General features: G+C 45.2%; 1 protein-coding gene across 1 annotated transcript in view; it reads right to left on the reverse strand.

Annotated features, from left to right (window-relative positions):
• Positions 1–4,594: 4,594 nt before the first annotated feature.
• The window catches only part of SLC7A1 (solute carrier family 7 member 1), a 55,498-nt gene continuing 37,597 nt past the window's right edge, over positions 4,595–22,495 (reverse strand). Inside the window, exons 6-12 of the mRNA XM_067290850.1 lie at positions 21,717–21,939; positions 20,722–20,861; positions 18,834–18,936; positions 16,443–16,654; positions 15,943–16,091; positions 12,845–12,953; positions 4,595–11,201 (exon numbers count right to left, since the gene is read on the reverse strand). Coding sequence (XP_067146951.1) covers positions 11,092–11,201; positions 12,845–12,953; positions 15,943–16,091; positions 16,443–16,654; positions 18,834–18,936; positions 20,722–20,861; positions 21,717–21,939 — 1,046 coding nt within the window. The 3' untranslated portion in view covers positions 4,595–11,091. The remainder of the gene's footprint in view (positions 11,202–12,844; positions 12,954–15,942; positions 16,092–16,442; positions 16,655–18,833; positions 18,937–20,721; positions 20,862–21,716; positions 21,940–22,495) is intronic.

Here is a 22,495-nt window from a genome sequence, read left to right on the forward strand (position 1 = left end):
GTGGGCTGCTGTGCCGATGCGGAGCCATGCCATTGAATGTCCCTGCTTGGGGGCACACTGTTGGCAGCTTTGCCCCTGCTCACGCAGGGGAGATGCGACTGTGCTGGGCAAGCGTGACATCCATGGCGGCGCTGGGGGTCAGATCTCCAGTCCTGGTTCCCCTTCCATCCCTGCTGAGAGCATAGCATCCGGGGGTGCCAAGGGCACCCCAGTTTGAGAGCGAGCGAGGACAAGCTTTTGCTCTGGGGGCCAGAGGCTTCCCAAAGCACAGGGCCTACACGTGTGCTTTCCTGGTTTGCACCACAGCATGGCCTTTGGCGTGAGAGGGACTGCAGCTAGCTCTGAGTGGAAAAGGGTTTTATTGCTCTTCCGTCTTTAAAAATAAGCTATTTGATTTGGTTAATGTTTCACTCTATTCAAAATAAAAGGCTGCTGTGACAATAAACCCAAGCTACAATTCTTCTGAAGGGGCTGCCAGTGGCTGGCATGAAGTTGCGGTGCCCAGCCTGTGACCCCACACTGCCGGCACAGGCTGCCCATGCGGCATTGCCGCGAGAGGCTCTCCCGGCCCCTTCCCGTCCTCCCACTGCAACAGGGAATGGACCCGGCTCCTGAAACCTGCCCTGGGGCGGCAACAGCAGCTGCAGGGACATGTGAGCCCCAGGCACGGGCACTATGACTGCCCCCATCCCAGCACCGCTGTATCTTCTGCTGCGGCAACCACCGGCGCACATGGAGCTGCAGACAGGTTACAGCCCTCCAGGTGGACGCCCGTGCACACGACCTCCCAGGCTGGCTGTACCCATCAGTCACGCCATTATAGAGGGTAACAATACAGGGAAATGCTTTTCCCCGGTTATCATCTCCCTTAAGTCGCCCACTGCAGCAGGCGGGCAAAGCCCCGGGACTGAGGCCTCATTTAAGGGCAAGAGGGGGCTGTTTAGCCTTCATGGCTCAATGGGCAATCAGCCCCTGATCTACCAGCAGCAAATCTTGTGGCTTTGTGAGGCCCAAGGAAAAGCTGGTGAGGAAAGGGGCTAGCTTACAATGGGCTCCCCCGCTTGCCTCCATCCTCACAGTGCCCAGCAGGACTGGAACGGTGCCCCTAGGGCTGGCCAGATCTCCCAAAGTGCAGGAGCAGCAATTCCACCCCCATCCCTCCTGCCCCGAGCACAGGGCTGTAAGGAGCTACTGCTCTACTTGCTATGGAGGCGATGCTGTGAAGGCCCTTCAAAAACAAACCTAGGCTGGCCATTTTATAAATGATGAGGTAGGCAGAGCCCAGGCACCACCAACATAGGTGAGGGCACCATGCAGCCTCCAGTGGATTAACTGGGTGGGAGCTGGGGGCATTTAGGGTGGATTTGGCCAGACAGCACCTTTGTCATAAGACCCCAAATGCAGCTGGCCTTTTCTCTAGCGATGACTCATGCTGGGAAGATGAAGTTAGTGTCCACCACACTTACTGACAGCACTGCCTGTGCACCGTGGATGAGCTACAGAAAGCTCAGCGGGGAAGGTGTGTGGGCTGGGAGACCACTGTGAGCAAGCCTGCTGCAGCAAACCCCATGTGAAACTTCCATGGTAGCTCCAGCACAAACCCTACCAGTGTTGGCCCCAACCATTGCTTCTCTAGGCTGGGCCCCACAGGCAAGTTGTTATGAACATCAACCTCCCCCACTACCCACCTAGCTCACAAAAGTCTTCCTTGAAAAGAAGGAGCCTGTGAAGTGCCTCATGATGATCACAGTGGGCTTGCGTGCATCCTCACTCAACATGTGCTTGAGGGGTGAGGTCTTCCCTTCTTCCTTCAAGCAGTGTCAGAGATCTTCAAGTTAATAAACATTTGCATAAGTGAAATTGGTAATTCAGGCCTTGCATTTCCTGCTGAAATGATTGTTCATGGTGTATGATTAGCTTGGCAGATGCACAGTGGCAAAGACTTGTGGTGGTGGTTGGAGGAGAAAAGGAAAAACTAACAAATGCAAAATCAGGTATTTTACGCCTCTGCACTGATTGTGTTTGTGTCCCATGGACACACTGAGGATCCTTCTGTACAGTTTCCCACGTGGTAGGAGTGCTGTGGTCTAGTTTACTATATGTGGCTAATGATTACAGGAAGAGTTTGTATTATTTCAGTTATGATGTACAGATAAGTGTAATATATTCCTGATAATAAATACATGCGCACACATATGGGTGGACGCATGCAAACTAGTGTGTCCTGCAGTGTTTTCTGTATGTCTGTGCACACATAAACTGGAGCAAATGAAAAACAAAGCAAAATCCCATTATAATGGAGTAAAGACCGAAACTAGACAGCCATTTATCTTCCTGGCAATGGAGCTGGTTGATTGGGTTACCTGATTATGTTTCACATGCTATAAATTAGATCAAAATTGTGTGGATTCAATTTCCCTGGGGTTTATATGTACTAAGCATGCTTCCCTCACAATTGATGCTCCCGTGAGACCAAGAATTGTACCGGGGGAGGGAATGGGGTTACTCACTTGCAACATGTTTAGACTGGATCCTGCCAGAAGAGTTTGACGCAGAAGTCACACAAGCCCCCTGGTGTCACACAGGTACTGCCACTGCCAAACACCTACTGTGCAAGTTCAAGGCAGTCACATTTGGATTCTGTTCCTGACAGAATCACCCTTCTGTTTATATGGTTGCTGAGGCTGCTCAAAATGGCCATTTCATGCTCTGCCTTCTTAATTTGCTGGACTTTCACCATGTTGGCCAAATTGTCTTCATTAAGGTTGCCATGCTTCAGCATGAAGTAAAGGGAAAATTTCTGCAAGTGTTGCAGGCACTTCAGCAGCCAAGTGTGTCCCTAGCACACTGATTACCACCTTTTGACACCCCCTCCCCATGACCCATTTTCTCATTGAGATCATCTAGTTCTTCAGTCTTTGGCAAAGGGATTAGGAAGGGGCCAGGCCCATCCTATGTCAGGAACATGCCTGATACTGTCCTAGTGAAAGATCTGTGCAGATTTACTTGAGTAGACAATTATGGATGAACGCTATTTGCTCACGTTCAGTAGAGATCTGCTAGATTTTGGGGGATAAACGTAAATGTGCTAGACATACTTCAGCCCTGGTGCCTTAAGTGCTGTGTCCTGGAAACGGAGAAGAGCAAGGATCTCTCCTGATGTTGAACCATTTCTGCTCATCATGCCCAGTCCAATGATGGAAAAGGAGAGAGTTTTGAGTAAAATGAAGACCGGGACCAAAGGCAAAGGGTGTGGGAATGGGGCATGGAAACCCAGACCATGAGAAAAGACTGGAAGAGGGCAAAGAGGGAGCAGGTAGGCCAAGAGGCAGACATGGTCAAGCTACAGGAGGCTGGGTGGATAAAACAGGGAAGGTACCAATGGAGCTACCTGGGCAGTGAAGCTGTACTGCCCTAGGTGAGGGTGCGAGCCCTGCACTGATGGCAGCAGCACAACGGGCCACATGTTACAATGGCAGAAACCGTACGACCTCAGCAGAGATGCTTGCTCTTCAGTGTGCAGCATCGGGACAGGCCCACAGCCCAGGAGACTCCCACACTGGGGTAAGAGGCTGGAGCGTGCACAGGGCCACGGAGCACGTCACCACCAAAGTGCCACCGCCTGCAGCAACCGGGGCACCTTCCCCAGGCCGCAGAGCCCTGGAGGCCCCAGCCATGGCTTTTTGCTGGGTCCTGCCCTGTGGTCGCCCCCTCAGGAGCAGAGGGTCACACCTGGAGCTCCCAGGAGCATCCAGCTTTCCCTGGGGATGGATGCATCGTGCAGCTTCCTGTGCTGAGGCATTATACCCTGATCTTTAATTACACAGTCGCACACTGATATTTCCACAAGGCTGTTGGCTCATTTAGCCCTGCAGAAGCCATGTGAAGGACCAGGACTGAGAGGAAAAGGAAACTGGTGTTGATGGGGCCATTGCCTCCCTTGCTGCAGGATGCAGAAAAGCAGGCTGCAGGCACAGCAGCGGTGACAGGGAATGGACAGGCTTCGGCTCGATCACCTGAACGTTGTCCTGCGGACAAGGGACTCTGCCCTGGTAAATCCCACAAGCAGAACTCATTCATTACACAGTACTCATTTGCTGAGAGAATCAAATTTTGCAATGCCAGGAGCTAGATCCACATGGAGGCTTGTTGCCTTAATCTGCCTTAATTGCCTCTGCTACACCCAAAATTCCCAGGTGAGCTGCTAACTAACACAGTGCTCAAAATGCCACTTAGGAGTTATTGCATGGACGTGTGGAAGGATCAGACTGATTTAAAAAAGCCCTGTCCACCGATGTTGCTACAGTCCTATTTTGTCACTGCAGTAAATGCTGATCAAACACACCACTGGAGTAAATTCTGACCACTGGGATAACTTCGTAGGCTCCTGAAGTCCCACATAAACTGCTGCAGACCCCAGCTCAGGCCACATTTCACAAATTACATATTGTCTCATCTGTCCCAAAAAATCTGAAAGAAGAATAGAGTTAATGACACAGGATTGAACAGCTCCCCAGAGAAGGTGCTCCCCTATAAAGACTGGAACAGCTGACAGATGTTGAAACAAGTGGGAAAACAGAGGCAGGCCAGAAAATGAGGGTAAACAATAGGCATAATTTATTTGAATATCAAGAAAATGTTTTAATGCTGTACCACAAAATTAGAAGTGAATTTCCAAATTCAAAAAGCATAGATGAGAGGAGAAGTATTTACAGTGTCACCAGGATAAAAAGTATCTGCACACCCATGCTGTGCTCTGGGGGCAAGTTTCACATTTTAAAACTTAAGGCTCGCATCGCTACATGAACACAGTAGAAAAAAATAAAACTAAAACAAAGACCAAAAGAAGGATAAAAAAGGATAAAAAATAGATTTGTTTGCAGAACAAGCATTAAAACTATTGATCACACCTGTAAGAAACTGTGAGAAATCATTAGGAAAATAGACCATCAAACAGACAACAGAAAGGTATATATATTTTGCTTAATAATTAAAAAATAAAAAATATACAGACTCTTCCATGGCTTCAGTCAGTAAAAATCATTTTACTGAAGAAATGATCCAAACTCATAAGAGGTTTGCTAATGCACCAATTCTAGGTTGTTATCAGTCTTTGTGCTCCTCACGTCAACTGAAGTCGAAAGGCACAACGTAAAGCAAGGTAACTCTTCACTTCACACAGGTCACAGCCGTCCCATCGTCTCGAAAGCAGAAGCTACTATGCCAAAAAAACGCACTGCACATCCTCGAGAGAAAAAGATGCCTCACTGATTAGAAGTGTGCCATGTCTTAGACTAACCTCGCTTCCTGGAGCATGAGCTAGGAGCAAATACCCTGAGAAAGACTGAGGTTTGGATCTGGGTAACAAATATGTTCTTGGATCATCTGGTTTCCAGTTAGATGTCAGACATCGCACAATGTGTTTATTATCGTACAATCAGCTCTGCACAGGCAGAGGGGTAAGTGCAAGCAGCTCTGGAAATGATTGCTTTTTACATGCTCGCTCTTGGCAGACAGAGGCCTGGAGGCACTCCCTGACACATTCGCTCACAAAATAGGCTCTGAGCCCTCTTCCATCATAACAGCAATGAAGGTCTCTATCCCTCCAGGAGGCTGAAAATACAAGTAATGCCAACAGCTATTGACCTTCAAATTCTCATCAGGCATCATGCTTAGAGAGGAAATACTGTGCACAACACCACCTGGTCATTAGCATTTCATTAAAAACCTCATCATCTTGGTAAAACAGACTCCACCTTACCCTCGTGGAGAGCTCTTGGTTCACCTGCCCTCTGACTCCGATCAGTAGATTCACATTACATGAACAAAGCGCATAAGGATGCAGTATTTAAGCACCATTCTGCCTCGCAGGGGGTGAGGCAGGCTTTGCCCAAGCGCTCCTGCGTGGGAGCACCCATCTGCACCCAGCTCACCGCCAGCAGAGCTACAGGCGGCACGGGGAGAACGCATGAACACAGGCTGAAGCCTCTCCCTGGCCAGGATGGGCATCACCCTTGTACGCATCCCAGTCCCTCACTTGGGACCTTCACGTAAGGCATATGTCCTACCTGGGGGATTTTTGATGGGGCATCCACCAAGCAAGCCCCGCTGGCAGGGGATGCCTCCCTGGGGCACAGTGGCAGGCAAGGGGGACCTGCCGCACCCGCGAGGCAGCTCTGGCCTCAGTGGAATAAAGAAATGGGACTTCCCCATAAATTCATGTCCAGCAGACAAGCTCACGGTGTTGAAAGGGTATCCAAAGATTAAGAAACAGGGATGCTTTCTGTGCAAGAGGCAACAGGCACTCTTTAAAAGGCAGCAGTGCTGAGATGCACATGTGCAGGGGAGAGACTGCAGGGCAACCTCTTGCTACAAAAACAGCATTACTCGCCCCCACCTCCCTTCAAAACAAGTTCCCGAAGCCTGAAAGACCAGCATGATTGTTTATTCATTTGGACAGATGATAACAATGCTCATTTGTAAGTGTTTTTCTTGGGGCAGAGGTTCTTGTTCTAGCAGGAAGTTAAGAAATCCCACTGGAATTGATTAATATATAAAACGCAATCATTAAAGAAGCTGATTTTACAAAATGCAAACATAATATTTCGCAATATTGCTTTCTGTTCTCTGAGTTAAGAGGAAAGGAAAGGAGTTAGCTCCCTACATGTGTGAAGCAGCCAGCGACAGGCACCCTCTGTATGCTATGAATAAAGGTTTGTTTTCATCTGGATTGGACGAAGGGTAGAAGTGCCAATGAAAAGCACTGCCAGTGGAAACTTCACCCTTCCAAAACCCTGGCTATAAACAATAACTAGAACTGCAGAGCACTTCTGCCACGCGTGGTGTCAGTCTTTTAAGTATCAACAGTGTTTTCGCGAGAGGTTCAGCCCTCTGCAGTGCCCTCTCCCCTGGGGTGACCGACTGGAAATGTCTACGCTGGCGGCCCCTCAGCAGGCTCTGAGCCCCGTGCTCGGGGCTGCCAGCAGTGCCGAGGGACGGGCCTCGCTACTGCAGGGCAGCCCAAAGCCACCTCTACTGCTTTCAACACCCCGGTGAAAGCAAGGAGGAACCAAGGAGGATGGCAAATGGTGAGCACAGAATAGTTCGGTGCCCAAACAGGAAGAGAGCGAGGGAGCGACAAAAAGGCAAAGCGAAGACGAAACCCAGCAGGTAATGATTTTCAGCAACCAATTTCAAAAAATGGAAGTTGTAAACAAAGGCTAATAATTTTTATGCAAAACAATTACTTTGGGGGAAAAAACAGGCTGTTTTGACAGCAATTGTCCTTTGAGAAAGGCTGACTGACTACATACTACCGATCTGCTACATCACTGCCCGCTGCAGTGAGGGAGCTCACCCAGCCGCATCACTGCCACCGCCACCTACAAGGCACTGGCAATGGTTACAACCCTATCTACAGAGACCTGTCCTTGAGGCCTCCTTTCATGTTAGCACACTGGAAATAACCAAATTTAGTAAAATCAAGGTCAGTCCTTCGGGCCAGAACCTGCCTTGAAAGATCAGATAGGCCATTTTTATTACGTCTCTCGGCTTTGACAGAGAGGGATATATTCTTGCACTAAGCATCCCAGAAAAGGCATCACTTCTCTAGTCCCACCTCTTCATACAGTGAAATGCTCTGCATCTGTACAAAATATTCTTATAATAATAAAGCAAAATAATTATGAAACTATTTACAAAGAAAAGCTCAAATGAATGAAGGCATATTGTTCACAAAAGCAAGATTATAGCAGCATTTGCATGTGTTCAAAGATACGTGGCTCGATCTATGTCACATGCAGACATCAGCAGGGAGGCAAAGGAGACAGTAAAAAAAAAAAAAAAAATCAGCAAAGTCCTTGACATTGTCCTAGAAAGAGGCGGTCAAATTCTGCCTTTCAGCTTACAAAATATACAAGCAAAGGGTGGATGTAGCCATGAGGAGGATGGGGAAGGAGCCTGGAGCTGCAGTTGTGTCATATTCATGTTCTCCCCTCTGGGGCAAGTCACACAGAGAGGAGGACAGGATGTTCCCACAGCCAGCTTGGTAAGGGGGAAGCAGGTACACAGAGAGCCAGAGAGAGAGCTGTATTTCCCTGTCGCTGCACCAGGTTGTGGATTCTCTCCAGCTCCTTGTATCTGGTGAGGAGCAATAAGGTGGTGGAAATCATGATGGAGCAGTGGGAGATGGGGTTAAAGAGCCTTGACCCCAATAGTAAATTTGCAGCTGGTAGCTTTGGGATTGGTACAGGTAAGGGCACATTTAAATACAAAATTTGGTGAAACTGAAAGTTTTTCCTATGAACTTTCTCAGAAAAAAGGAAACGGAAGGAAAATGATCCCCATCAAGACTTTCCCTTTCTTTTAAGTGCTGCCATTAAATGCCAAAAAAGCTGAAATAAAGTCATGGAAGATAAACACTAGAACAGATCCCTAAGTAGACAATAAAAATAATTTAACATTTATAAAAAAGATTACATACAGCAAGAAATCTGCATATTTTTAAATAATTTTCTTTGGAAACACACTTCCAGTCATAATTCACCCCCTTCAAATCTTCATGCTAAATGTGGTAATTGCTCAGAAGCTGGTACCCAAGGTGGAGAAAAACATCCCTACATTTTTGGTACAATGGGAAACTTCCCTTTTGAGTTTTTATTTTTTCCCCTCCCACCACATCTTCAGTGCTTTTCAGGAGGCTGTGGAGTGTGATGAGTTTGTCTCTGTTTAAAAAAGTAGACCTCAACCTAGTGGGTTTCAATTTTTATATTCTCTCCCTGCTTGAATAAGACTTCATACAGGCACAGGGAAAAAAGGCTTGGCAGACAGTAAAGATCCAGCGTTTGGAGCAGACCATGACTTTTCATTTTGCATATGGAATTGTAGTCAAAAAGTGCACTGGAAATGCACACACAAAACAATGCACACATTACTTTAATTGCATCAAATTCCAACCCTTGGAAGAAAAGCCTCCCAGTTTACTAAAAAAAAGGCCAAGATCATCAGTGGGTAGCAGGGCTGTAAGTCTCTCTTGGAAACCTGCGAGAGAGATGGTTCACGGTCAGGCTGTAGAATCTGGGAGATCTGGTTCCTGTTTCTGCTGCATCAGATTCCCTGCAAGACCTTGGCCAAGTCATTCAGGAGTCTATTCTGCAGCTCTCCATCTATGTGATGGGGGGAAGAGCGCTTCCCTTCTTCAGAGGAGAGCTATGCTGACAAATACAGTAAAGATTGCCAGGTATTCAGACACAGTAATGTGGAGGACACCTAGAACAGACAGCATCCACTCAGGTAGGGAGAGGGGATTTCTGCAATATCTGTTTGGTATATATTTTTCAGTATGAGTTAAAGCATGAATTTAAATCTGTGACATTACATGGGTATAACCCACCACTGTGACACTTCAAAAAGCTTGTTTTAGAGTTGCATATTTGGCTGGGGAAGGACATTAGAGAGAATTAAAAAACCTTTCACCTCGTAACAAAATCAAGGCTACATCTGCATTGCTGACTCAACATGGACCCCGGTCTCATGCTCTGAATTTCTCACTTTTCATGACAGCCAAGTTCTGTAGCATAACCAAGTGGCAAGCCTAGCCACAGCACGGTGCCTTAGCATGGCCCAAGAGGATCCTGTCCCAATGGAGTAGAGCACCCTCAGCCCCACACAGTATCACATGCCTCATACTTGAGCACATTTTATTGATCTTTGTGGGTAGAAAGCACACCAGGGAGCTCAGCTGAGCACCACTGAGGCCCAAGCTCCAAATAAGATGATAGACAAAGTCAGTAACCTGTTTCCAGAGATGATCTCCAGTGCCACAAAGAAAACTTGTCTCAGCAAGCCAGACCTTAGAGTTTAGTGGCGTCTTTTGGGGCAGGAGGTTACACACTCTACTGGCATCACTGGGAAGGAGTAACTGCATACCCTCATGTCCTTCACCTAGGAGAAGGGGTAGAAGTTGCAAGACTCTAGGATTCTGTTCACAAGAGGATTTCAAGGACCCTGAGAATCTTTCTGTGCATCTGTTTCTAAGGGCAGGAATATGATTCACCCACTGATGCCAAATCAAATTCTCAAGGCTAAATTTCTTATTTCAAGTGGCCTATGCTGGTGGCAATTCTGCTGATTTCAAATGAAACAGATGCACGGAAAGGAAAATAGGACCCTACTTGTTTTCAGACCTGGGCTCAAAAGCACTTCTCCTAGCCACCCCCCCATTTCAGTCATGGTATTGATAAGTTTTGACATGAAGAGGTAGGAAGGCTATTTGGAGACACCCGTTCTATTAAAACCATTCAAGTACTTGCACCAAATAGTTTTATGACTAAACCTGGAAACCCCTCTGCTGAGTATATAGTTAGCAGAAACATTGTTCTGCATTATCTGCGCATTTGCAAATGGCCATTCACCCGACAAGCAGCGACCATAAACCCTTCCAACATTTCACAGCAGCAGTGCATTATAAGGAATATGAGTACTTAATTAGTTTAAAAAAGTTAAATACAATAAAACCATGAAACCTGATACTTTAAAGAATGTAAATCTTGCAGGTGCTTTCTTAACTGGGTGAAAGCATATGTTTGGTGAGAGCCTTTTTTGTGTGTACACATGTGGTACAGCTCACATCAAGTGAAGTAACCAGCTGATCTAAGCATGACACTAGCATCGCAAGAGCCGCTCCGTTTATAATCAAGTAGAGTATCTATGTGGAGGTAATTCACAGGGCTACTGAAAGAAGGACCTTTGCGAGGCCTGATTTCATAGCAGCATTTAAGGTTAACTGGCACACAGAAGCAGTTTTCTTTCTACACATTGCAAAAAAACAAGAGAGGGAGGAAGGGAAGTGCATAGCCCCAGATTAGCTGACAGTGTTGTCGGGAGTATGCCAGAGGTGTGGCTTTTTCCTTGTGATCCCTTTTAACTGTGCTACTAAGCAAACTGCAAGCTGCAGCAACAAGGCTGGGGATTCCCACCTTATGCTTCATTATTTCTGCATTACTGATTAACCAGATGAAACACTTCAGGTTCCCCAAACAAAGCTTCCTTCACTGCAGCAATTCCCCAGTTGCCCTTAAGCCAAACATGCGGTCATTTGCAGCTGTCTGAACCAGTGTCCGTATTTCTCTCTGTGTCTGCTGAGGCCGAATATGTGGCTTCCACACTGTGCCATATTCCATAGGTAAAATAGATGATAAAGCCTGTGGAAGCCAAGGGGAAAGAGCAACATTAGATCTATAAGGAAACAGAGACCACTATTCACACCTACAGATACAGGTTACATCACAGGTAAATCAAGCCATCCTGATGGCTAGCTTGCAGCAGACAACTACTATCTTCCTCAGAAAAGAAAAAAGCCATTAACACAAGACATCATTCTTTAAAAGATGATGTAGCCCTGCCCCAAACATAAGAGATAAACCAGGGCTGACTACAGAATAAACTTCTCATGCTTTTGAATGAGTCCATCCAATGCTTTGCCTTTGTGAAGAGCCTTCTCTCTCCATTTGTGTGCTGATAAGCCTCTGTTGCAGTAAAAAACTTCCGTAACTGATGCTAATCTTACATAATCATTTTTATCACAACAAATTCTGCCTTCTCCATGTGGCTCTTTGGAACATCCTGGGACAGAGCTCAGCTCCTCCAGTTCAAAAAGCACCAGCCACACCACTTGGAAGGCAGTTCAAGTTCAGCAAACAAAGAATGATATACAGCCCCTTGTGCAATGAGTGAGCAGTCCTCATTCCACTAAGGAAACAAAGTACTACACACACACACATTTATGTGGTTAAACACACACAAACACATACGCACTTCCTTACTACTTCTTCTCAGAACTCAGATGCTGTCCGTCAGGAAGAATATAATCTAGATTTTAATTCAGATGATAAAACTGGCAGTTAAAAAAAAAAAAAAAAAGTAAAAGCCCAAACCCAAGACTATTCATTTATATACCCTGCTCCTTGGTTCACAGCCGTTCTATTGATCTGCCTTTTAACATAGATTTCTCTCAGGATGACAAATATCTAACATGTCTTCTTCATATTGTCAGGTTTTGATATCCAAAGGGCAATGCCTTGAAATTAAGTATACTGAGGATTTTACAAGTTAAAGAGACAAATGCCCTGGCAACCCAGGAGGTTTACACAGGAGTTTTGAGTTTTGGGTGAATCTCTGTCTCCCATTGCATAAGGTAATTTTTTTTTATCCTTGGGATGTCCTCAGACCAAGACACCTTGGGAAAGTGTTAACATTCATAGGTAAATTATTGGAATGAGGAAGGGAAGGGGACTACTACAAAAATGAGACATGTGCAAAAAGGAAGCTACTTGGAGTTTGTCTTGACCAGGTTCAGAGCAAAGAAACAGGCAGTTGCTTCAGGCAGCCATCCCTGATTCTTAGCTCTTTGATCCTCCAAGTTTCTCTACCATTAAAGATAGAAGCTATAAAAAAGTATCATGATAAAGCCCTTGAAGCCTTACAGAGCACCAGAAAGTGATCAGGCAATCACAGACCCATGACACATACTGGTTAAGATCTTCCTCTTCCCATAAAAATGGTGAAAAAGAATAACATTTGCTTCATTTTTATATAGCTGCAAAGAAAGCCATTAAGGGAACAGTGCACAAGATGGTTCATGGGTAGTTTTGTCCTCATAAAGGTTTCATGATCCTTAAATTTAACACAAAGTTTGAGATACACCACCAGAATGGCTTCAATAAAGTCAATATGATTATCCAAGGATGATGAGAGTGCACAATCCCTCCCTAGAATGCTACAGTAAATCTATGGTTAACAAACTCAAATAACTTTGAATATGTGTTTTTTCCTCTCTTAAACTCACCAATGAGCATCCAGACTGCAAATCGTATCCATGTCCCTATATCTAGTTGCATCATGAGGTAAACATTCACAAAAATACTCACAATAGGAAGAAGAGGCAAAAGAGGTACCTGAAAAAGAAAGAGGGATAAGTTACATCCATAGGACAGATTAATAGACAGGCAAGAACACCACTTCCCTTGTAACCAGAAAGTGATGCCTGTTAACAACTCTTTGGCTGCCAGATCCTAAAAAAGGCAAGGTTAGATCAAAATGAAGGATGTGAAAACAGCCTGCTGCACTCCATTTTAAGAACAGTTCTGCTTGTTTTGTGGTCTGAAAGGAGGCAACAGGCAAACTTTACCTGGAATTCTGTGGGGGGAAGGAGAGAAAGAGGAAAACCAAGGACAACATCATGACGGGCACCTATTAAGGAACAGAAGAGGGCAAGGGGGACTGTCAGAAGGAAGGACTTGAGAAACTTCATCCAGCAAGTACCAGGGTAATTAAGCAATACACATACCATCCAGCAAGTTACTAGATTGTGGGGGGTACCTTTTTTACTTCCTGAGCTGCAAAACGTAACTCAAGGGGCTGCTATTTTAACTTCAGTTCTCTTCAGTAGGGAAAAAAATTATTTTGGGATCTGAAGGCAGAAGGCAAATTGGGTGAAATCATTACAAAACACTAACCTCCACCACTCCAAAGAAGCAAAGAAATGAATATAGCAGAAAAATCAACTTGAAAAACTCTGCAGTTGCCAACAAATTCAAGGTATCAGTAGGTAAAGGCTATAGCAGGAATTCTAATGTAAAAAGGAGTCGAGAATTGAAACAGACAGCAGTAAAAGTAGAACTGAAAATCATCCCAGAGCTACAGGAAATATAGAAAATATACAGGAAATAGAGTAAGAGACCAGTGCAGCAGTATCAAGAGTACTTTAGTGATCTGAGAAGCAAACAAGTGATTCAGTAAAGCCTAAATGCAAAAATTGGAACATAAGAAATAGCATAGGCATGTAGAGACAAAATGAGAAACGACAAACTATAACTAGGCAGAACTACAATAGGCAATAATAGAAAGGTCTGTGAATATGGTGAAACTAAGAGGAAAATGAAGGAAATTCCCTTCATTCATAAGGGAAAAGAGGACTGACAAAAAGAAACAGTCTGAAATGTAAGCCTGTTTTAGTTCAAGCTTCACAAAAAACATTTATGGTGGCCAGTTGCTCAATACAACCATAATTAGAGAAGAGGATTGGCACATGGATTAGGAAACGGAATAATATTTTCCTAAATTAGACCTTGTCAAGTCAGTAGGGACAAATGAAATTTCCCTATGGGGGTGACCTATGTAGCTAGAGATTGCAGAAGTGATCTTTGAACCAATTATAAGCATCTCAGAGTTTTTGGTAGGCCAGTAAGGTCTCCAGGTACTGGAGAAGGGAGAGAAATTATCTATTAAAAAGAAATACAGAAAAACAACTGGGGAACAAAGCAGTCAGCCTTGGATTCCCAGAGAGAATTTCAAGAAAAATTACTAAACAGTCAGGCTGTAAATGTCTAAAGGACAACAAGGAGATAAGAAACAGCCACTGCAGATTCACCAGTGACAGGTCTGACTTTTTTTTCTGTGACAGGGTAGTGGCTGAGGGACAAAAAGGAGGTAAAATATGCTGAGTCTAAGGCAAAGAGAATTCCTCAGAAGCAAGTTCAGCAAATACAGTCTAGATGACTGTTCCTGAATTTTCTGCTCCTAGCCATGGCTGTTTCCACTTCTGGGAAGATGGGCTTCAGCCAAGATGGGCTGCAAACACTAATCTGGGAAACTCTTGTTGGATTAAAGTATTAAAATTGGAGCATTTGCTGAAAAACTATAATTGAAAAGCAGCCAAAATGAGAACAGTTTGAAGGATAGGATTAGAATTCAAAATGATCTTGATAAATTGGAAAAATAGCCTGAAATAAATGAGATAAAATAAGACTTGCCAGATTATACCAAAAAAAAATGTGTTTGTTCAATAAAGAAAGGATGGTGTGCTGGGACAGGGGAGGAAAATGATAAAGTTCTTTATACTTGAAGGCTGTTAAAGAGAGAATAGTCATCCCTTGTCCCATAGTAGGACATGAAAATATCAGCTGAACGTGCATCATTGAAATTTAGACTATTTAGCTACTGTGAAAAGCTTGCTAGCTATACAGACAATGAAGCTATACTGGAAATGTGAAAGGGAGAAGTGCAGGTATATACGCTATCAGAGGTTTTAAAGAAGAAATCAGACAATCCTTTCAGAATGATCTAAGTATAGCCCACTTACTAGAGCTGGTGGATGAATTACATGGCACCTTTGAGCTGGTTCCCCTTTGATCTTAACACCCAAGTTTGTTTCTTTGATTCTCTCTCCTTTTGTATCCATGATCTGGCATGGCTCTTCTTCATATGCTGAAAAGCATATGTCTTTTCCTCTAGTCTCTGTCTCTTCCATGTCCTAGAACTAGCTGCTTTCAAAAGCACTGTCATGCCCTTCTGCTCTGGCCACATCCCTGCACCAGACTGTGCCCTCCCAGCTCCTGCTGGATTCCAGTGCCATTTACATTTCAGTGCTCCTCTCTCTCCAAGTCCTCTGTTATCACCTCTGTCCTGACCACATGCGGTTTTCCCTCCCAATTCCATGCTAACCTCTCAGCTAACCCCTTTAGTCTCTCTTTCTGCACTGAGTCTGCTTCTGTCCATGGGCTACTGCTTGCCACAGTGTTTCTTATGCTGTGGTGAGCTTTGCAGTGAAGCAAAGAGAGCAGAAGATCTCTCTCCCTCTCAAGTACTGCACTGACATTTGAGATTAGACCCCAAGAGGAAACCACACTCAGAGACTCAGCTTGGCTCTGGTAGGACATCCCTTTATGTCATGAGCACAGACGCTGAGACATTGCAGCCACGCCAGCTGGAGAGGTCAAAGCACCAGATACATTGGCAGACCTACACGGAAAAGTTTATGTCAGACTCTAATTCTCAGCATGTCCACTTGGCCAAGTCCCTTGTTCTGATACAGGCCAACACGCATTTCTCCTCCAACCAGCTCCCAATCAGCAAACTTCTAGCCACAATTCCCAGGACACTCACCTTAAAGGAGAGCTTGGTTTTGCTTTCAGGCTGTTTCCATATAATGAAGCTGACAATAAGAACAAGGATTGCAGCAATAATCCATACAGTCTTTATCAGAATGCTTGGCTCAAGGGCAGTCAAGATACAGCTACCCACGATAAGGAAACCTATAAACAGACACCAAAACTTACTGATTCTTTTTTTAGGAAGAGGAAAAGAAACCCAAACCACAAACAGGCAAAGCAAAATCTGAAAGCTCAGCAAACAAATAACAAACCAAGAAAAAGCTAACTGTAAGAGATATGCCCCTCCCCCCATACACCCACACACCCCTATCTATGAATTTCTTTTCAAGTCAGAAATTTAATGTTAGATCTTTTGTTACCTTGGCCCTTACAAGAGTTCATCAAACTTGCAAATAACCAGCAACAAGCCAGAAAGTGAGCTTTCCCTTAACAGTGAGTCCAAGGGCCTACCAGCTGATCCACTGCCCCAGAGCTGTACCACCCAGTGCTTACCAATGATGAAGGTTGAGACATTCACCACAGAGCCAGAGAATTTGGAAGGGTCTGAGTTTGGGGGACACAGTACGGCTTTGAGGGAACATTTCTCCTCTTCCTCTGGCAGAAATCCAGCCTGAGATTCACTCGTGCTTACAGACTCATTGTTATCTGTCTCCTCTGTTGTTCTAGCCATCTGGTATGCCAAATTAGGCTGCTCTGGCTGATACCTAGGAAAAGGGAAATGAAACAAAGAGGCTGTTGCCCTGGCACAGGGTACTGCCCATTTAAAAGCCACACAGATAACCATGACTGCTCCCCAGATCACTACAGTTTCAGAATAGGCACACACAGTGTCTGCACCCTTCTGTTTCAGGGGAAAATCTGAGGAATACTGTTGCCATTATGTAAGCAAATATGGTCCACTATGATCACCTAGAACTTGGCTGTAATTTCATAACTGTTTTACGATGGACAACCTACTCTTTCATAAACCATATCACTGATATCACCAACACATGGCTGGGTAACAGTAGCGAGGACTGGAAAAGAATATGGCAGGGGGATGGTCCTTTTCAGGCTGTCTTTTTATCTCTGGTAGTTCAGCTATTGTGTTTTGGAGTGAAAAGGCAGTTGAACTAACAGCTCAGCAGATATCACACCCTGGCAGCTGCTGATCACACCACAAAGAGCTATTCCTGATGCTCAGTGCTCCTCCATCCTAGTTTCTTCTATTAGTTTGTCTGCTGCCACACTGGAAATGAAGGGGTGAAGCAAGAACTGTATTTTTTTTGTTGCATGGGTAGACGGGCATCTCTTTCAAGAGGGCCCTGATGCACAGATAGATTCATAAAGAAGAAACACTCTTCCAACCTTAAACCCCTTTTAAAGGAGGTTTTGTTTGTGGCTCTCTGCCACAAGCCTGAGTAAAATAAAGGGCCACTACAAAAGACCCCTTAAAATTGCTTCCGAGGGGATGCATTTGCAACAAGGGCATTTGTGAAATGTTGCGAATTGTGAAATGTTGTGAAATCTTTGCTCCAGCCACAGCAGGGTGTTAGCAACAGCACCTAGCAGCTTAGGCAACAGTTAAACAGCTATTTCATCAGGCAGACAACTAAGAAGGCAAATTAGCTGTCCTGGCCACTATGAGGCAGGCTGTCTCATACAGAAACCTATGACAGGGGAAAGGCTGAGCCCTGTGGTGACTAATCCATTGCATGCCATAAGATAGACACAACAGCCTGCAAAAACAAATTAAGAAGCCATTTACAGCTTTATGGTGAAGCAGGGGCTGGGAAACCAGACAAAATGTAACAAGGGCAAGGAAAATCCTCAAGCTCTGTGCAGTGAGGCAGGATGGCACAGAGCAAAGGAAATACAGTAGGCCCTTTACCAGCTGACAGACAGTTTTTAGTTCCATGCATTTACTGCGAGCAGGCAAAAGGCCTCCACTAGGCTTTGAATAAGTCATTGAACATGTAAAGGTATTCTTCAGTAGCATAATCTTCAAAATCCAGTGTTCATGGGTAGAGTGCTGTTGCCAGTGAGGTGCCAAGCCATCAAGAGTCTCAATTTTCAGCTTACGTCAGGGAAGTTATGGGAGTTCAGCACTTGTAAAAGATATGCACTAAGGCACTGATTCTGCAAACACATACTCAACTTTCCTATTGCTGCTAGGCTTTATTACTAATACCTTACTTCCTGTGACTGTAGCAGTTCACTTGGGCCTGTGAGCAAGGGGGGCCTTTGCCAACTTTCTCTAGGATGTAGAACCAAGCAGGAAAAAGGCAAACTCAGGAACCATGCAGCCCTATTTTGCTCCATCACTGAGATCACAGCAGTTCAACTCCCACACTCACACCTTCTCACAAGAGGGACCCAGGAAAGGGGAACTCCCACAGGTTTAACTGTGAGTGGGGTCTGTTCTTTGAACACCTAGAAGCAGCCAGGCCTCCAAGGACCCTCTACTCTGCTGCTCACTACAGTTCTTTCCCTCTGTTTTCATAGCAGGACCATACGGACAGAAACATCCCTCACCAGCCTTTTCCCTTGACTCCCCTTTCAAAGGGCAATACAGCCTGAGACTGTAACCCCAGTGTGGATCAAGGGCAATGATGACACAGGCACCTAGAGCACCCTTCTCTCACCCCTACCCACAGGTGCATCTCCTAGGAACTCAAAGTTTGACCACTTGCAGAGGTGGACCAAGGTGAAACCAAGTTTAGAGGACTCCCTCACAGATCCAATTAGCACATTGCCCCATGAAGTTAAAGGAACAAGCCCTCCACACGCTTAGCTGGAGATGTTCACAGTTTTACTGAGTCTATAGAAACTATAAGGGCATCTGACTGCCTTGGGTGGATTTTTGTCTATGTGGTAAAAGATGGGCTATTTCTTTATCCATACCTCAGTACCAGTACGCAGGCTGCCACCAAGGAATAAGCCAGGAGAGTCCCAATAGACATGAGATCCACAAGATCTTTCAAGTCGAAGAGAAAGGCCATAACAGCTGTGGGAGGAGAAGAAGGTGAAAGAGGGAAGAAAAATCAGTAACACTGGAATATTCACATTTCGGGAGTGTTAAAGACAACGCAGCCGAAGTGTGACTGTTGCTCAGGATTCAGCAAGGAGCTTGAGCCATTCCATAAAGCATGACTCAGTGCTTGAAAAACAAAGGCCTTGTAATGCTCTGAGCCTCACAGGCTGTCACAGCATAGCCTCACTAACTGAAACCAAAGGAAGCATTTATTAACGTAAAAGCCAGCCTGTTTTTCTTAAATGGGTGTGCTGAAGCAGGGGTATCCTATAACACACCCATTACAGAAGCCAGACTGGGGCTATACTCATCTCACCTAACTATTGGCAATTAACTGGCATTTAAGCTGAAGCCTCATTGTCTGAGTTTCCCTGTGCAGCACCCCTCAGACCAGAATTATCTCCTGGAAGTACCCATTCAGCCCTGTATAAACTATAGCAAGCACATATGACAGGCAGGCACCTCACCCTGGTGTCTCAGTTCAGCTGGGATGAATCCAGCCTTGTGCACACAAGGGGGACATCAAAGGCATTTTGAGGTAACAAGCCTCTTCATGGGGCTTTCCAAATGAAGGTATAGACTATCTTCCCTTACAGATTACCATGCTTACACACCCTCACTAGGCAACTGTCTGTTTATTGTAGAGACTTTTGAAAAAGGCCTTTAGAAGAAAAAACAAGTCAACAGAGGACAGACATTATAGTCTGATATTCAAGTAACTTAACACTGTTTACACCACTGGCCATATTAGACGACAGAGATTTCAAAGCCTGACCCACTCTCTCCTTAATGCACTGCCTTGAACTCAACAACCAAAACAACATCTAAGCCCAACTGTCAAGTGCTTCCCAGGCCTGCAACAACATGCTTTGGTCCTGTGCTCTACAGACCACTCTGAGGTGATCTGAAGTGACTGCAAACTAAGTTTACTTTATCTGGTTCTTTATTCCCCAGTCTTGATTCAAGGCTCCCTGAAGAGAAGAGGTGTCAGAGAGGTAGCTGTGCAAAACTCAGTAGGGCCCAGGCTGCCCCTGCAGGAGGCCGAAATGTTTCACAAGAGCTTAGAGCCCAACATGACAATCTGGCAACCACTCCTCAAACATGGCACTCCTTACACTAGTGCCTTATCCCAGATTTAAAGCAGCAGTAAAGAGAAAGCAATACTGTTCTGTTTGCTAATTATTTGGAGGAAGGGGGTGGCTGTGAGGAGAAGGTAAGCTGCTCTTCTTCATTATCTCAGAGGCTTAATTTCCGTATTCTTGTGGAGCGCGAGAGGGAAGAGAAGGACAGGAATAATACCAGCTGTGAGTAACTGATTAACAAATGCCTATGCCACAGGGCCCATCTGCCTGTCTCCGGCTCTTCTGGCATCTTCTGCCAAGCGGCTACCTACAGGCTGTACATGGTGTCTTCAGACAAGCCAGGCCAACAGCCCAAAGGATCCTGGGGCACAGCTGGCTGCAACTACAGGAGGTTAATTATTTTTAAAACCAGCAGAGCACACAAGGAGTGGATGAAGGCGACTCTTGGTGTGAGACAGGATGTCAGCAATGGGCTCTGAGAAGGAGGTATGGACACACAGAGAGCTATTCACATTCACCCAGGCCCTGCACTTGCAGGCGTAGGACAGCCAAGACATTTTCTGTGAAGTCATGCTGTGGAGTACAGCAGTTTAGTAAGTGGGCTAGAGTATTACCTGCCCCTATGATGAGTTTATATTTCCTTTCTACTCATTCATGTAAATCTTTTAGATCTTACCTGCAATAGCCCCTGATGTCACTGTTGCAATTATTGGAGTTTTTCTCTTCTCATTGACTTTAGCCAAAAATTTAAAGAGAAGTCCATCTTCTGCCATAGCATAAATTATTCGAGGCATTGGAAACATGGAGCCAAGGAGACTAAGGACACAGAGGGAGAAATAATCTACTTATATTACCTCATGCTGAGCACAGGCACACAAAAGAAAGCATGTTTATGGCAGTACAAACACAGAACAGGTGGCTTTCATTCACTTCAGCTTCTCCTTCAAGCACTCCCTACAAACACCCATGTTGCTGATATCTGACAAGTGAGGTGCAGATTTGTGATTCTGGATACCTAAACCTAGCCATGGGGCATGGAAAAACAGCCTGATTTTATGGCAAAATAACCATAACCTCTCCAAGCCTCTACGAGCTGGTCACCTAATTAAATAGGTCTAAGTTGTTCTGAAGTAATAGGTCTCAAGAGTACAAGAGAACATGATATATTCTGCCTCCAGCCTGCCCTGTCTCCCATCCAGATGGCTGTCATGCAGGCAACCTGCAGAATGACTGCCCTGGATATGGTAATCCCCATACACTCCAGAAGATGCACCCCAAAGCACCTGACACAGGTCTGCTTTCCACCCAGCAGGCCAAGATGTCTTCCAGGCAAACTGTGCTTGCACTCTATAGCTGCCTCCATAACTTAGTCATTGAACCCAGACTTATATTCAAGAGATGCACCTGCTTGCTGCTAGGATGGGAGTTTCTGAAGTGATATTGGCCATGCACACCTCTGCAATCTATCACAGGATGAAACCCTTCTGAAGTCAACAGGTCAGAATTTCATCCCTGGACTCAATTCCTCTGCTAATAATGCAATGCGGAGCTGGAGAAATGAATGAAGGCAGGGAAGCTGGGCAAGAACTGAGCCCTGACATATGCCATTTTATAAAGGAGCTGGAGATAAGCATTTGCCTTGAGAAATACAGAAGAAGAGCAGTGTCTTACCTTGTCGAAAGTGCACACAATGAACCAACAGCCACCGCGTAATTGGCTCCATCCCAACCTACATATTTAAAGGCATTGGGTAAAGGGCTATTGGTATCCAGCTGATAGTAAGGCATCATGAGTGTGAGGGCAGCTGACACACCAAAATAAGCAACAAAGCAGATGAGCAGAGATGCCACGATGCCAATGGGAATGGCCTTCTGAGGGTTTTTTACCTCTTCACCTAGAACAAAGAAACAGAAATATCAGGTAAAAGACAACACAGACCTTCATCCCAGTCTAACACATTCTGGCTGGGGCTTTCAAAGGCTCTGTGGGCAGTGAGGCTGCAGTTCGCCTATGTAGAGTTGCATACTGACAATGGCCTTAAGAAGCCACTCCACATATATCACCCCGACTGTTTGCTCCTACTTCTCTCGCTCCTCTCACTTCTTCTGACATAACTGTTTGTGGAGGCCTTGTAAACTCAGTCTGGACTAAAAGCAGTCCTTACTCCAAAAAAGGTTATTTTTCTTTCCAATTATTCCTGCTATCCTACTGACAGTGCGGACCCCAAAACAGTTCAGCAGTCACAACTGATGGAACAATAAATTATCATGCAGTTGGGGGGCAAACACTGGGGTGAGAATTTAAGTTAGCATCTCCACCAAAGCTGCAAAATTGTGAAATCAGCACCGCAGGTGTCCAGTTCCAGGGAAAATCAGAGTTTGCACAGCACCTTACAATCATATGGATCTTTGAAAATCCCTCTTAAAACCAGAACTTTCAATTTTTTATGG

Source organism: Apteryx mantelli, chromosome 1, assembly GCF_036417845.1.
Source record: "Apteryx mantelli isolate bAptMan1 chromosome 1, bAptMan1.hap1, whole genome shotgun sequence".
Classification (NCBI taxonomy): Eukaryota; Metazoa; Chordata; class Aves; order Apterygiformes; family Apterygidae; genus Apteryx; species Apteryx mantelli.